At 45.7% G+C, this 12,615-nt stretch overlaps 1 protein-coding gene across 1 annotated transcript in view; it reads right to left on the reverse strand.

Annotated features, from left to right (window-relative positions):
* Positions 1-12,615, reverse strand: part of LOC126982029 (CD109 antigen-like) — a 98,145-nt gene that overhangs the window by 61,075 nt on the left and 24,455 nt on the right. The window contains exons 6-16 of the mRNA XM_050833748.1: positions 8,374-8,425; positions 7,659-7,789; positions 6,082-6,264; positions 5,332-5,468; positions 5,031-5,118; positions 4,326-4,439; positions 3,292-3,527; positions 2,350-2,469; positions 1,633-1,732; positions 1,038-1,229; positions 183-370 (exon numbers count right to left, since the gene is read on the reverse strand). Coding sequence (XP_050689705.1) covers positions 183-370; positions 1,038-1,229; positions 1,633-1,732; positions 2,350-2,469; positions 3,292-3,527; positions 4,326-4,439; positions 5,031-5,118; positions 5,332-5,468; positions 6,082-6,264; positions 7,659-7,789; positions 8,374-8,425 — 1,541 coding nt within the window. The remainder of the gene's footprint in view (positions 1-182; positions 371-1,037; positions 1,230-1,632; positions 1,733-2,349; positions 2,470-3,291; positions 3,528-4,325; positions 4,440-5,030; positions 5,119-5,331; positions 5,469-6,081; positions 6,265-7,658; positions 7,790-8,373; positions 8,426-12,615) is intronic.

The following is a 12,615-nucleotide window of genomic DNA, read 5'->3' on the forward strand; positions in this document are numbered from 1 at the left end:
AGAAAGGGAATGAAAGGGAGAGACAGGAAAGGGAGGTAAGGGAAGGAAAGGAAGGGGAAGTGAAGGAAAGGGAAGGGAGGGGAACTTAACCTTACCTTCTTCAATCACCACCTGTCCCCCCATTCCAACTTGCCCCCTATTCCCACCTGTCCCCTTATTCCCACCAGTCCTATCCATCTCACCTGGGCACGGGCTCCATCTCCATCATCTGGGCCAGGATGCGCGAGGCTGTCAGTGCGTTAGGGTGCTGGCGGTTGTAGTTGAGGCCTCGCTGGCACTGTAGGGTGAAGAGAGAGCCGGGAGGGGCCGCTACAAGGACCTCTACAGTTCGTTTGGTGTGATCCTTGTGCTGGTTGAGGGCGAGCTGGATCTAGAGGAGGAGGAGGAGGAGGAGGAGGAGGAGGAGGAGGGGGAGGAGGAGAAGGAGGAGGTGAGAGTGATGATTTTAATTCTCTCTACGCTGTTTATTTTTCTTCTTATCATCACCTGTCCCCTTATTCTCACCTGTCCCCCCATTCTCACCTGTCCCCTATTCTTACTTGTCCTCCCATTCTCACCTGTCCCCTATTCTTACTTGTCCTCCCATTCTCACCTGTCCTTCATTCTCACCTGTTCCCTCATTCTCACCTGTCCTCCCATTCTCACCTGTCCCCCTATTCTCACATGTTCCCTCATTCTCACCTGTCCCCCCATTCTCACCTGTCCACTTATTCTTACCTGTCCCCCCATCCTCACCTGTCCTCCCATTCTCACCTGTCCTCCATTCTCACTTAATCTCCCTTCCTTTCTTCCTTACCCTTCTCCCTGTTCCCTCTTCCTCCTCTCCCTTCCTTTCTTCTCCTTACCCTTCTCCCTCCTCTCCCTTCTTTTCCCCCTTCATCTCCCTTCCTTCTTTTCCTTACCCATCTCCCTGTTCCCTCTCCCTTCTTCTCCCTTCCTTATTTTACCCTTCTCCCTGTCCCTCTTCCTCCTCTCCCTTCTATTCCCTTCATTACCCTTTCTCTCCCTCTCCCTTCCTCTCCCTTCTTCTCCCTTACCTTCATATTAGTCAGCAAAGACACGGGGATAGTCAGAGCGTCCGCCACAAGCTCCCCGTCGTTCGCGGTTGCGTAGACGAGGACGGTGAAGCGCGGTGCCATGGCCGAGGACACTGCCAGGCTCAAGGTCACTACGTCATCCCCGCCAGTCACCTCCGAGGCCACGTGGAGCAGCAACCCCTTGGCCATGATCTGTGTGGAGGAGGTGGAGGAGGGGTGTAGTGAAGAGAGGGAAGGTGGAGATGAAGGAGGAGGAGGAGGAGAGGTGTGTAGTGAAGAGAGGGTAGGTGGAGGAGGAGGAGGAGGAGGTGGAAAAGGGGTAGGAAAAGGAGGAGGTGGAGTAGGAAGAAGTGGAGGAGGAAAGGAGAGAAAGGAGGAGGTGGAAGAGGAGGAAGGGGAAGAGAAAGAGAGAGGAAGAAGGAGTTTTTCAAGAGGAGGAGGAGGAGGAGGAAGAGAAAGAGAGAGGAAGAAGGAGTTTTTCAAGAGGAGGAGGAGGAGGAGGAGGAAGAGGAGGAGAAAGAAGAACACCATAAGATCACACACACACACACACACACACACACACACACACACACACACACACACACACACTCACCATGTAAACAAACTCAGCAACATGGAAGTTCAGCCTTACATGAAGAACCACGAACTCTCCCACCCTCGCCTCGTCAGTGCTTGTGGACACCTGGATATACCTGTGTGGAGGGGAGGTGGAGTCAGGTGTGGAGGAGGAGGAGATAGTAGAGGGAAGGAAGGAAAAGGAAAATTAGAAAGAGAGGGAGAGGGAGATGAAGGGAAAGAATGAGAAAGAAAGAAAGAAAGAAAGAAAGATAGAGAAACTTATCTTAACAAACACACATACGCACACACACACCCTCCTCCTCCTCCTCTCTCTCTCTCTCTCTTTCCCCCTTTCTCTCTCCTCCCTTATCTCCCTTTTCCCTCCCTCTCCTTTCCTTCTCTCCATATCTCCTTCTATTTCCCTCCCTCTCTCTCTCCCTTTCCCTCTCTTTATCCATTTCCTTCTCCCTCTCTCCCTTATCTCTCTCTACCCCTTCGTTTTTCAATCTCCCTTTCTCCTACTTATTCCCTCCCTCTCCCTTCTCTGTATCTCCATCTCTCCCTCTCTCCCTTCGTCTGTAATTCTCCCTTTCTTCCTTACTCCCTTTCTCCTACTAATTATTCCCTCCCTCTCCCTTCTCTCCCTCTTTCTTTCCCTCTCTCCCTTCGTCTGTCATTCTCCCTCTCTTCCTTACTACCCTTCTCTCCTATCTATCCCCTCTCCTCCTCCTCCTCCTCCTCCACCCCATACCTCTGTCCTGGGTTGTGGTGCGTGAAGATGGTGGACGTAGTGGAAGCCGTGTCCTCTGAGTCTGTGTAGGTGATGTCAAGCTGAACCTTCGTGGCCTCCTTCGGAATGTCCACCTTGAACCTGTAACGAGGGGACAGGTGAGAATAAGGGGACAGGTGAGAATAAGGGGACAGGTGAGGATAAAGGGACAGGTGAGGATAAAGGGATGGGTGAGAATAAGGGGACAGGTGAGAATAAGGGGACAGGTGAGAATGAGTGAATGAAGTATGGAAGGAAGGAAGGAAGGAGAGACAATTAAAAAGGATAGGAGTCCCCCTTGAACCTGTAACGAGGGGACAGGTGAGGAGGTAGGCCAGGCGAGGATAAAGGGACAGGTAAGAATGAGTGAATGAAGGATGGATGGATGGAAGGAAGGAAGTGAAGGAAGGAAGGAAGGAAGGAGAAAGAAAGGAAAAGCGAAAAGGAAAAACCAGGTGAAAAAATGAATGAAAAAAAACACGATAAAAAAACAATAAAAAAAAAACGATAACGGGACACAAACACACACACACACACACACACACACACACACTCACAGCCCCCCCCCCCCCTCTCACCTAAATATCCCCGGTGCTTCTATACTCCGCAAAATATTGGTCACACACACACACACACACACACACACACACACACACACACACACAGCTCCCCCACCCCCCCACTCACCTAAATCGCCCGGTATACTCCGCAAAATACTGGTCTCACACACACACACACACACACACACACACACACACATATACAAAAACAGCCTCACCCCACCCACCCCAACCCCCCCCTCTCACCTGAATATCCCGGTACACTCCGCAAAATACTGGTCACACGCACACACACACACACACACACACAAAAAAAAAAAAAAAACAGCCTCCCCCCACCCACCCCCCACTCACCCCCTCTCACCTGAAAATCCCCGTGCTCCTATACTCCGCAAAATACTGATCCTTCGTATAGTCGTGGAGAAGATCCTTTAGCTCCCTCTCAGCGACCGTCACCTCGTTCTCCCACGCGTCGCTCCCCACCTCCGCGTCCTCCGCAACCCCCCCGCTCCCCCATAGCCGGTCCCACTGCGCCTGTTTAAGGGTGTTGAAGGCCCTCTCGCGTGTCTCGGTATCCTCGGCGAGCGCTGGGATCATGATCTGAAGGAGGAGGGACGGTGATGATATATGTATTGATAGAGAGGAATATAATGATGAAGTTTGAGGCTTGGAAATTAAAAGGAGGAAAGATGTTTGGAGTTAGAGGAAGTTAGAGATAGATAGATAGAGAAGGAAAGATATTTAGAGTTAGAGGAAGTTAGAGATAGATAGATAGAAGGAAAGATGAATTCATAAAGAGGAAAATAAAGAGGAAGAAAGTTGAAGGTTAAGAGATGAAGATGAGGGAAAGATATTTGGAGTTAGAGGAAGTTAGAGACGAAGGAAGTTAGAGATAGATAGATAGAAAAGGAAAGATAGATTGAGTGGGAAGAATATAAAGATGAAGGAAGTTGGAGGTAAAGAGACGAAGAAGAAGGGAAGATATTTGGAGTTAGAGGAAGTTAGAAGTTAGAGGTATATAGATAGATAGATAGATAGAGAAGGAAAGACATTTAGAGTTAGAAAAAGTTAGAAACGAATGAAGTTAGAGGTAAATAAAAATACATGGAGAGTTAGAAGAATTTAAAGAGGGAAGTTAAATGAACCATGATCTGAAGGAGGAAGGAAGTTGAAGTTAGGCTCATTCTACCTCTCTATCTGTCAATAAACAATAATTAATCTACTTGTCTATCCAATTTCTACCTGTCCTTAATCTACCTGTTTACCTGTCTACCTATTGAAGTCACCTGTCCTGAACTATTTATCTAACCCATGCCAACCTTTCTCAAGTTCCCCTGTGCTTTTTAATCTGCCTGTCTGTCTGTCTACCCGTGTTTCACCTGTCTACCTATGTCTCACCTCTGGCAGCTTGTAGGTGTTGGAGGTCGTGGTGACGGTGGGCTGGATGACAAGGGTAGACTCCTCTAAGCGCTCGGGGTCAAGTGCCTGTCTGTCGGTGTATTGCACGGAGACCTGGGGGGGGAGGGAGAGAGAGAGGGGCGTTAGATGGGGTGGTGATAATGGGGGGAGAAGATAGAAGAGGATGATGGGGGGAAAAGAGGGGAGTGAAAGAAGATGAAAGAAGGGGAAAAGAAGAGGAAAAGTGAAGGATGTGAAGAGAAGAGGGAGGGAAAAAGGGGAAGAAAGGAAGGGCAAGAAGGGAAAGAAGGAAGAAGTATGAAAAGGGAAAACAGAGGAAGGTAAAGAAGGGAAGAAAAGAGGAAGAGAAAATGGAGGAATGAGGTAAACGAAGAAAATGTGGTAAACGAAGAAAATGATAGGAAGATGTGATGGAAGATGATAGGAAGAAAATGATAGGAAGGTATAGGAAAATGGTATAGGAAGATATAGGAAGATATAGGAAAGGAAGGTATAGGAAAATGATAGGAAGATGTGATGGAAGAAAATGTGGTAAACGAAGAAAATAATAGGAAGGATAAAAAAATAAGAAATAGAAAGAGAAAAGGGTAACTATGAAAACAGAATGAAGGGGAAGAAAAGAAAAGGGAAAATATGAAACTGAAGAACACACACACACACACACACACACACACACACACGTACCGTCCCGCTGAAGGGCATCCCGGGCCTGAAGACGAAGGGCTCAGCTCCCACCAACTTCACTTCCACCTGGTTGCTGAGAATGCGCATCCTGGGGGGGGTGGGGGGGGGGGGAAGAAGAGAAGAGTTAGAAGAAGGGGAGAAGGTAGGGAAGTTAATTGAGTTGTACCTTCTTCTTCCCTCACACCTGAAGGATTGACTGATTGATATGACTGAGCAAAATCTGAGTGTCATGACTGATATAGTGTACGGGGGCATTCCCACTCCTAACCCCCCCTCCTCCTCCCCCCCCCCCCACACGCACCTGGAGTGAGCGCGCGTCTCAATGAACCAGAACTCCTCGTAGAAGCGCCCCTCCACCAGCACCTCGGCGCCTGCCACCTGGGGCACATGCATCAGCAGAGACTCCATGGGGAAGCTGAATTCCTCCTCCTCGTCGATCTGAGGGGGATGGGGGGAGAGGAGGAAGGGGAGGGAGGAGGAGAGAAAGGGAGGGGAGAGGGGAGGACGGATGGAATGGAAGAATGGGGGGAGGGGAAGAGAGAGAAAAAGAGAAAGAGGGGGAAGGATGATACAGGATGGAAAGGAAAATAGAGCGATAAGAGAAAAGAGAAGAGGAAAGGAGAGGAGAAAAAACAATAATGAAAAAAAGAGGAAAATACAGATAAATCAAAATATATCAAACAAACACACAAACAAACAAACAAAAGGGGGAGAGAAACACACACACACACACACACACACACACACACACACACACACACACAACTCCCCTTCAACCCATCCCTCTCCCCTATCCCCCCCCCAAAAAAAAAAACACCCCTTCCCACCCCCCACCCCCTTACCTCCCCTCCCACCCCTACCAGACACACGATAAACAAACAAACAAACATATACGACACAACCCCCTCCCTCCTCCCACCTTCCCTCCCCACCTTCCCCCCCCTCCCCACCTTCCCTTCCCCCCTCCTCCTCCTCCTTCCCTCCTCCCAACTTCCTTCCCCCTTCCTTCCCTCTTCCCTTCCCCTTCCTTCCTCCCTCCCCCCACACGTACATAGTCAAACACGGAGGTGGCGACGAATTTGAAGTCCTCGTCCGGCGCGTCCCAGGACTCCTTCACGTACAGCGTCAGCGTGGCGTTACCGTAGACGGGCTTGTCCGTGGTGTACGTGCCGGAGATGACGCCCGTGATCTCCTCGTCGCTGGATAGGGCGTAGTAGGGAAGGTCCACGAACATCTGAAGGGAGGTGAGGGGTAGGAGGTGAGGTGAGGTGAGGGGTGGTGAGGTATGGTATGGTATGGGAAGGGAGGTGAGGTAAGGTAAGGTAAGGTGAGGTGAGGTAAGGTAAGGTGAGGTGAGGTAAGGTGAGGTAAGGTAAGGTAAGGTAAGGTAAGGTAAGGTGAGGTAAGGTAAGGTAAGGTAAGGTAAGGTAAGGTATGAGAAAACGTATGGACAGAAGGGGAAATGGAAGGTAAGGCAACATGAGGAAAGAAGGTAAGGTAAGGTAAGGTAAGGTAAGGTAACGCAGGATACGCATGGATAGAAGGGGAAAAGGAAGGTAAGGTAACATAAAGGGAAATGTAATGAGGAAGGAAGGGAAGGTAAGGTAAGGGAAAGGGTAAAGGTAAGATGGTGTGCGAGTGTGGGGGAAGAGAGACAGGTAAGGTGAGGAAAGGTAAAGGGTAAAGGGGACAGGTAAACCATGAAAACACGTAAGGACAGAAACTGAACAGGTAAAAATAAGGACAGGTAAGAGAAAGGGCAGGTACGATGGAGGAATGTCAAAGGGCAAGGTCATAGCAGCTAAGGACAGAAAAAAACTGGGTACAAAGGACGAGAAAAAAGTACAAGGGCTGAGGTGAGAGACAGGTAAGGAAAGGACAGGTGTGAGACAGGTAAGATAGAATGGCGATGCGGAAAGACATAAACTAATAGGAGAGAGAGAGAGAGAGAGAGAGAGAGAGAGAGAGAGAGAGAGAGAGAGAGAGAGAGAGAGAGAGAGAGAGAGAGAGAGAGAGAGAGAGAGAGAGAGAGAGAGAGAGAGAGAGAGAGAGAGAGAGAGAGAGAGGTAAAATGAAGGTGAGATTAGAACAGGTAAGAACATCACAAAACGAAAGGTAGAGAGATGGACAGGTAGGGAAAGGACAGGTGTGAGACAGGATAGATAAGACAGCAATACGGAAAGACATAAACTGATAGGCAAGGACGAAAGAGACAGGTAAATGAAGGTGAGATTAGACCAGGTGAAAACAGGTGACATAACGAAGGGACAGAAATGGATAGCAATAAGGACAGCGAAGATCAAGGTGAGCGACAGGAGTGACAGGTAAGATGAGAAGATAAAACAAGGACAGAAACGGACAGGTGAGCTACAGGTGAAGGGAGGGACAGGTAAGACAAGCCGACGTTACCTGAGGACAAGGAGACAGACAGAAGCACACAGGTAAGGTTCTAAACAGGTTAATTAGCATCCCAGGTAAAATGAGATGATAAAATTTGAGGACAGAAGAGGACAGGTGAGCTACAGGTGAAGGGAGGAACAGGTAAAATAAAATAGTGTTACCTGAGGACAAGGAGACAGATATAAACACACAGGTAAGGTTCTAAACAGGTTAACTAATATCCCTTACCTCATAGAGCGGTTCGTACATCTTGTGGACCAAAAATTTCTTCTCCTGTTCCTGTCCGCGCGCTGAAACCCTCACGCGCCACCAACCGATCTCCGGCAGGTCAGGGAGGCCGAACGACACCGTGACCACACCTGTACGAAGGGTAATTAGTGACGGGCAGGTGATTAGCGGGCGTTAAGAGTGAGGTGTGAGGTGAGGAACAGGTTGGAGTGTAGAAGAGGAATGTAGAAGAAAGAGAAGTGATTGAAAAGGTAATTAGCAGGTGATATGAGGGAGGTGAGAGGTGACAGGCCTAAACAAATAATTAAAAAAGACAAAAACAAAATTATACCAAAACTTGATTATATAAGAAAAAAACAGAATTAGGCCGACAAAGAAACAAAAAAATGACATAGGCCTAAACAAATATAAAAAAAAGGAAAAAAATGTACAAAAACTTGATTACATAAGAAAAAACAGAATTACAAGCAACACAAAAAATGACATAGGCCTAAACAAATAATTTAAAAAAGACAAAAAACAAATATAATACAAAAACTTGATTATATAAGAAAGAAAAAAAAACAGAATTACACAGAAACGCAAAAAAATGACATAGGCCTAAACAAATAATTAAAAAGGACAAAAACTAAATTATAAAAAATACACAAAAAATAAAAATAATAAAAAAACACTAGAATTACACACAAACAGACAAACAGACATCAAAACAGACCTACACGCGGCGCCCTGGACACCCAACGCTTGATAATGTGGCCTCGCGGGTCCTGGAAGAGAGAAAAAAAAGATAATGAGAGAGAGAGAGAGAGAGAGAGAGAGAGAGAGAGAGAGAGAGAGAGAGAGAGAGAGAGAGAGAGAGAGAGAGAGAGAGAGAGAGAGAGAGAGAGAGAGAGAGAGAGAGAGAGAGAGAGAGTAAAGATGATTGGAAGAAAGTGAGAGATAAATAAAGATAGAGAAAGTGAGACAGCGAAAGATAGAAAAAATAAAGATAATTGAGAAAGTGAGATGAATAAAAAAAGAGAAACTAAAGATAATTAGAGAAAGTGAGATAAAGAGAGCGAGAGATAACATAAAAAAGAAAAAAACACCTGTAATTATTGAGAGAGAGAGAGAGAGAGAGAGAGAGAGAGAGAGAGAGAGAGAGAGAGAGAGAGAGAGAGAGAGAGAGAGAGAGAGAGAGAGAGATCACATCGCATTGCTATCAAACCTTCACTCAACGGAAAAGTGATACAGGTAGGAAGGACCTGTTCTCTCTCTCTCTCTCAGTGGAAATTTGAGTAAACTCGTGTGTGCGTACGTGTGTGTATTGTCTGTCTGTCTGTCTATCTGTTGCTTTCTTTGCATATCTGTTAACTTATTTACTTGTCTGTCTATCTGTCTGTCTGTCTGTCTGTCTGTCTGTCTGTCTGTCTGTCTATCTGTCTGTCTGTCTGTCTGTCTACCTGTCTGTCTGTCTGTCTGTCTGTCTGTCTATCTATCTGTCTGTCTGTCTGTCTGTCTGTCTCCCTTTACCTGTATTTTTTTCATCTCCAGGTAAGTCTCCTTTCTCTTTCTTTAACTATTTTTTTTGCAGGTATGATCTGAATACATCAATTATCCTCATGTGACCTTCAAATACCTGTCTGTCTGCCTAATGAGGTCTTGTACAGGTAAAGCGAGCCAGGTGTATAAATAAACAGGTGTGGACAGGTATAGTGTGACAGGTGTGATAGTATTAATGAGGCAGGTATAGACAGGTGTGGACAGGTATAGTGTGACAGGTGTGATAGTATTAATGAGGCAGGTGTAGACAGGAAGAGACAGATGTGTGGACAGGTATGGTGACAGGTGTAGATATAGGCAGGTGTGGACAGGTGTGTGGATAGGTCTAGTGTGACAGGTGTGATAGACAGGTATAATAAGACAGGTGTAGACAGACAGACAGACACATAGAGAGATAGACAGGTGTATGTAGGTGTGTGAAGAGGAAGGCAGATGTGTAGTGTTGGAATTTTAAGAATATTAGGAATTTTAGGAATGGTAGTAGTTGATAGGAATATGTATATGGGAATAGGGAATAGAAACTGGAATAGGAGAAATATGAATGTTAGGAATCTTAGGAATGATAATACAATGATACATAAGTTAATTGGAATATAATAATAGGAAAAGGAATATAAAAACAGGTATAGAACATGTTAAAAGTAGGAATAATTAGTTAGGAATCTTAGGAATACTAGGAATGGCAATACAATGACCTATACGTTACTAGGAATAAAACAGGAAAAATAAAAGAAAATACAATGATCTAAATACTACTAGGAATAAGAAAAAGAAAATAGGAATGATTACAATATTAGGAATCTTAGGAATATAGGATCAGTGTTACTAGGAATATGTTACAAGGAAGAGGAAGGGGTTAATAGATATAGTGTTACAATGGTTCAAAGGGTTCTGATTCTGTTTTTGTGTATACGTCAGAGGAGAGCCAGATAGGAAGTCTTGCGATGCCCTAATTATGTGATGTTCCGGGAAGGGTTTTAAAGGTCAGGGGATCATACCTGCACGGAAGGAGAAGGAGAAGAAGAAGAAGAAGAAGATGAAGATGATGAAGAAGATGAAGAAGAAGAAAAAGAAGAAGACAAGATTAGGGATAACAAAATGAATGAGAACGAGAACAGGAAGAAGAAGGAGAAGAAGAAGACGAAGAAGAAGATGATGAAGAAGATGAAGAAGAAAAAGAAGAAGACAAGATTAGGGATAACAAAATGAATGACAACGAGAACAGGAAGAAGAAGGAGAGTAAGAAGAAGAAGAAGAAGAAGAAGAAGAAGAAGAAGAAGAAGACGAAGAAGAAGAGGAAGAAGAAGAAGAAGAAGAAGAAGAAGAAGAAGAAGGAAAAGAACAAAAAATTAAACAAGATAAAGAAGAACAGAGACAAAAATGAAAAAGAACAAGAACAGAAATAACAAAAAAGAATGAGAATAACAAGAAGAAGAGAACAGAACAAGAACAGGAAGAACAAGAAGAACAGAAGAAGAAGAAAGATGGAAGAAAAGGAACATGAAACAAAAATAATAACATGAACAAAAAGAACAAGAACAATAAAAAAAGAGGAAGAAAAAGAAAACGAAAAAGACAAAGAAAACGAAAACAGGAAGACTAAAACAAAACAAAAAGAAAACGAGAGTAGAATAATTAAATAACAAAAACAACAAAACAACAACCTCAAAAACAACAACACACACCCATAGTACCGGAAACACACACACACACACACACACAAATATCAAGGTAGACCAGGGACTTTAAACTCTAGGTGAGCGGCTGAGGACTATAGTTTATACCGCTATAGCAGGTAAGTTCCCGCCCTGATAATATGGGTTCACCTGCAGACTAATTAGGCAGGTGGGTAAATATCGCCCATAGCTATGAATAAAGGGGGGGGAGTGGGGAGGGGGAGGCGGGGCAGGTAGGTGAGTGGTTAGCGTGGTGAGCCCGAGGAACTAGCGTGGACCGAGACCACTTAATATTCTCTCGGCCTTGGCGTGGATGTAGGTTCGAATCCCCACCGAAACACACTGATTTTTCAAGCCATCGCCGGGTGTCTGAAGGCTACCCACATACCGTTCGGACCTTCAATCAATCGTTAAGGGGATATTATACTGGGCAAATTTTCCGTGGATCTTCAGTCAAACCACGATTTCCGCTAGCGTGGTTCTCTTTTGTTTCTTGTTATTGCTGATGATGATGATGGTGAGTAATACCGTCGTCCTTTGGTGAAATCTACCGTAGGATTGGAAGATCGTGGACACGTCAGAAGACCGCGGAGATAGGAGAACCATGCCAGCGGAAATCGTGGTTTGACTGAAGATCCACGGAAAATTTGCCCAGTGTAATAGTCGCTCAACTTCATCTACTTCGGTCAAGAGAGCATCGGGGGGCAGTAGAGGCCAGGGAACATCACCACCATCACCACCACCACCACCATCACCATCACCATCACCACCACCACCATCACTACGACCATCACCACCACCATCACCACCACCACCACCACCACCATCACCATCACCACCACCATCACCACCACCATCACCACCACCATCACCACCACCACCACCACCATCACCACCATCACCACCACCATCACCACCATCACCACCACCACCACCACCACCACCATCACCACCATCACCACCACCATTACCACACCTTTTGCAACACCTTCGCCACACCTAAGCGACCTACCTGTATACCTACCTTGACCCGCCCCCTGATTAGTGTTTCACCTGGCCTATTTTCACCTTCCTTTATCTCTCTCTCTCTCTCTCTCTCTCTCTCTCTCTCTCTCTCTCTCTCTCATCTTTCCTCTTTTTCTCCTTTTCTTTTCTATTTTTTCTCTATTTTCCTCTTCTCTTTTTTCTTTTCCTCTTTGCTTTCACTTGTCCTTTTTTCTCTTTTTCCTTTCCTCTTTTTATAGTTTTTTTTCTCTTTTCCTGTTCTCTTTCTCACCCTTCCTCTTCTCTCTCTCTCTCTCTCTCTCTCTCTCTCTCTCACGCTCATCTTCCTCTTCTTCATTCTTCCTCTTTTTGTTCTTCTTTTTCTACATTCATTCATTCTCTCATATGTACCTCCTCCTCTTCTTCTTCCTCCTCCTTTCCCTTTCCCTTTTGTCCTGACAGAGGATGAAACCTTTTGAATATTAAGAGAGGAGGAGGAGGAGGAGGAGGAGGAGGAGGAGGAGGAAGAGGAGGAGGAGGAGGAGGAGGAAGAGGAGGAAGAGGAGGAGGAGGAGGAGGAGGAGGAGCTTATTAAGGTTGACTGACAAACTTGGAGAGAGAGAGAGAGAGAGAGAGAGAGAGAGAGAGAGAGAGAGAGAGAGAGAGAGAGAGAGAGAGAGAGAGAGAGAGAGAGAGAGAGAGAGAGAGAGAGAGAGAGAGAGAGAGAATATTTGCAAAGTGGAGTAAACAATTTA

This window comes from Eriocheir sinensis, chromosome 50 (assembly GCF_024679095.1).
Source record: "Eriocheir sinensis breed Jianghai 21 chromosome 50, ASM2467909v1, whole genome shotgun sequence".
NCBI classification, from domain to species: domain Eukaryota; kingdom Metazoa; phylum Arthropoda; class Malacostraca; order Decapoda; family Varunidae; genus Eriocheir; species Eriocheir sinensis.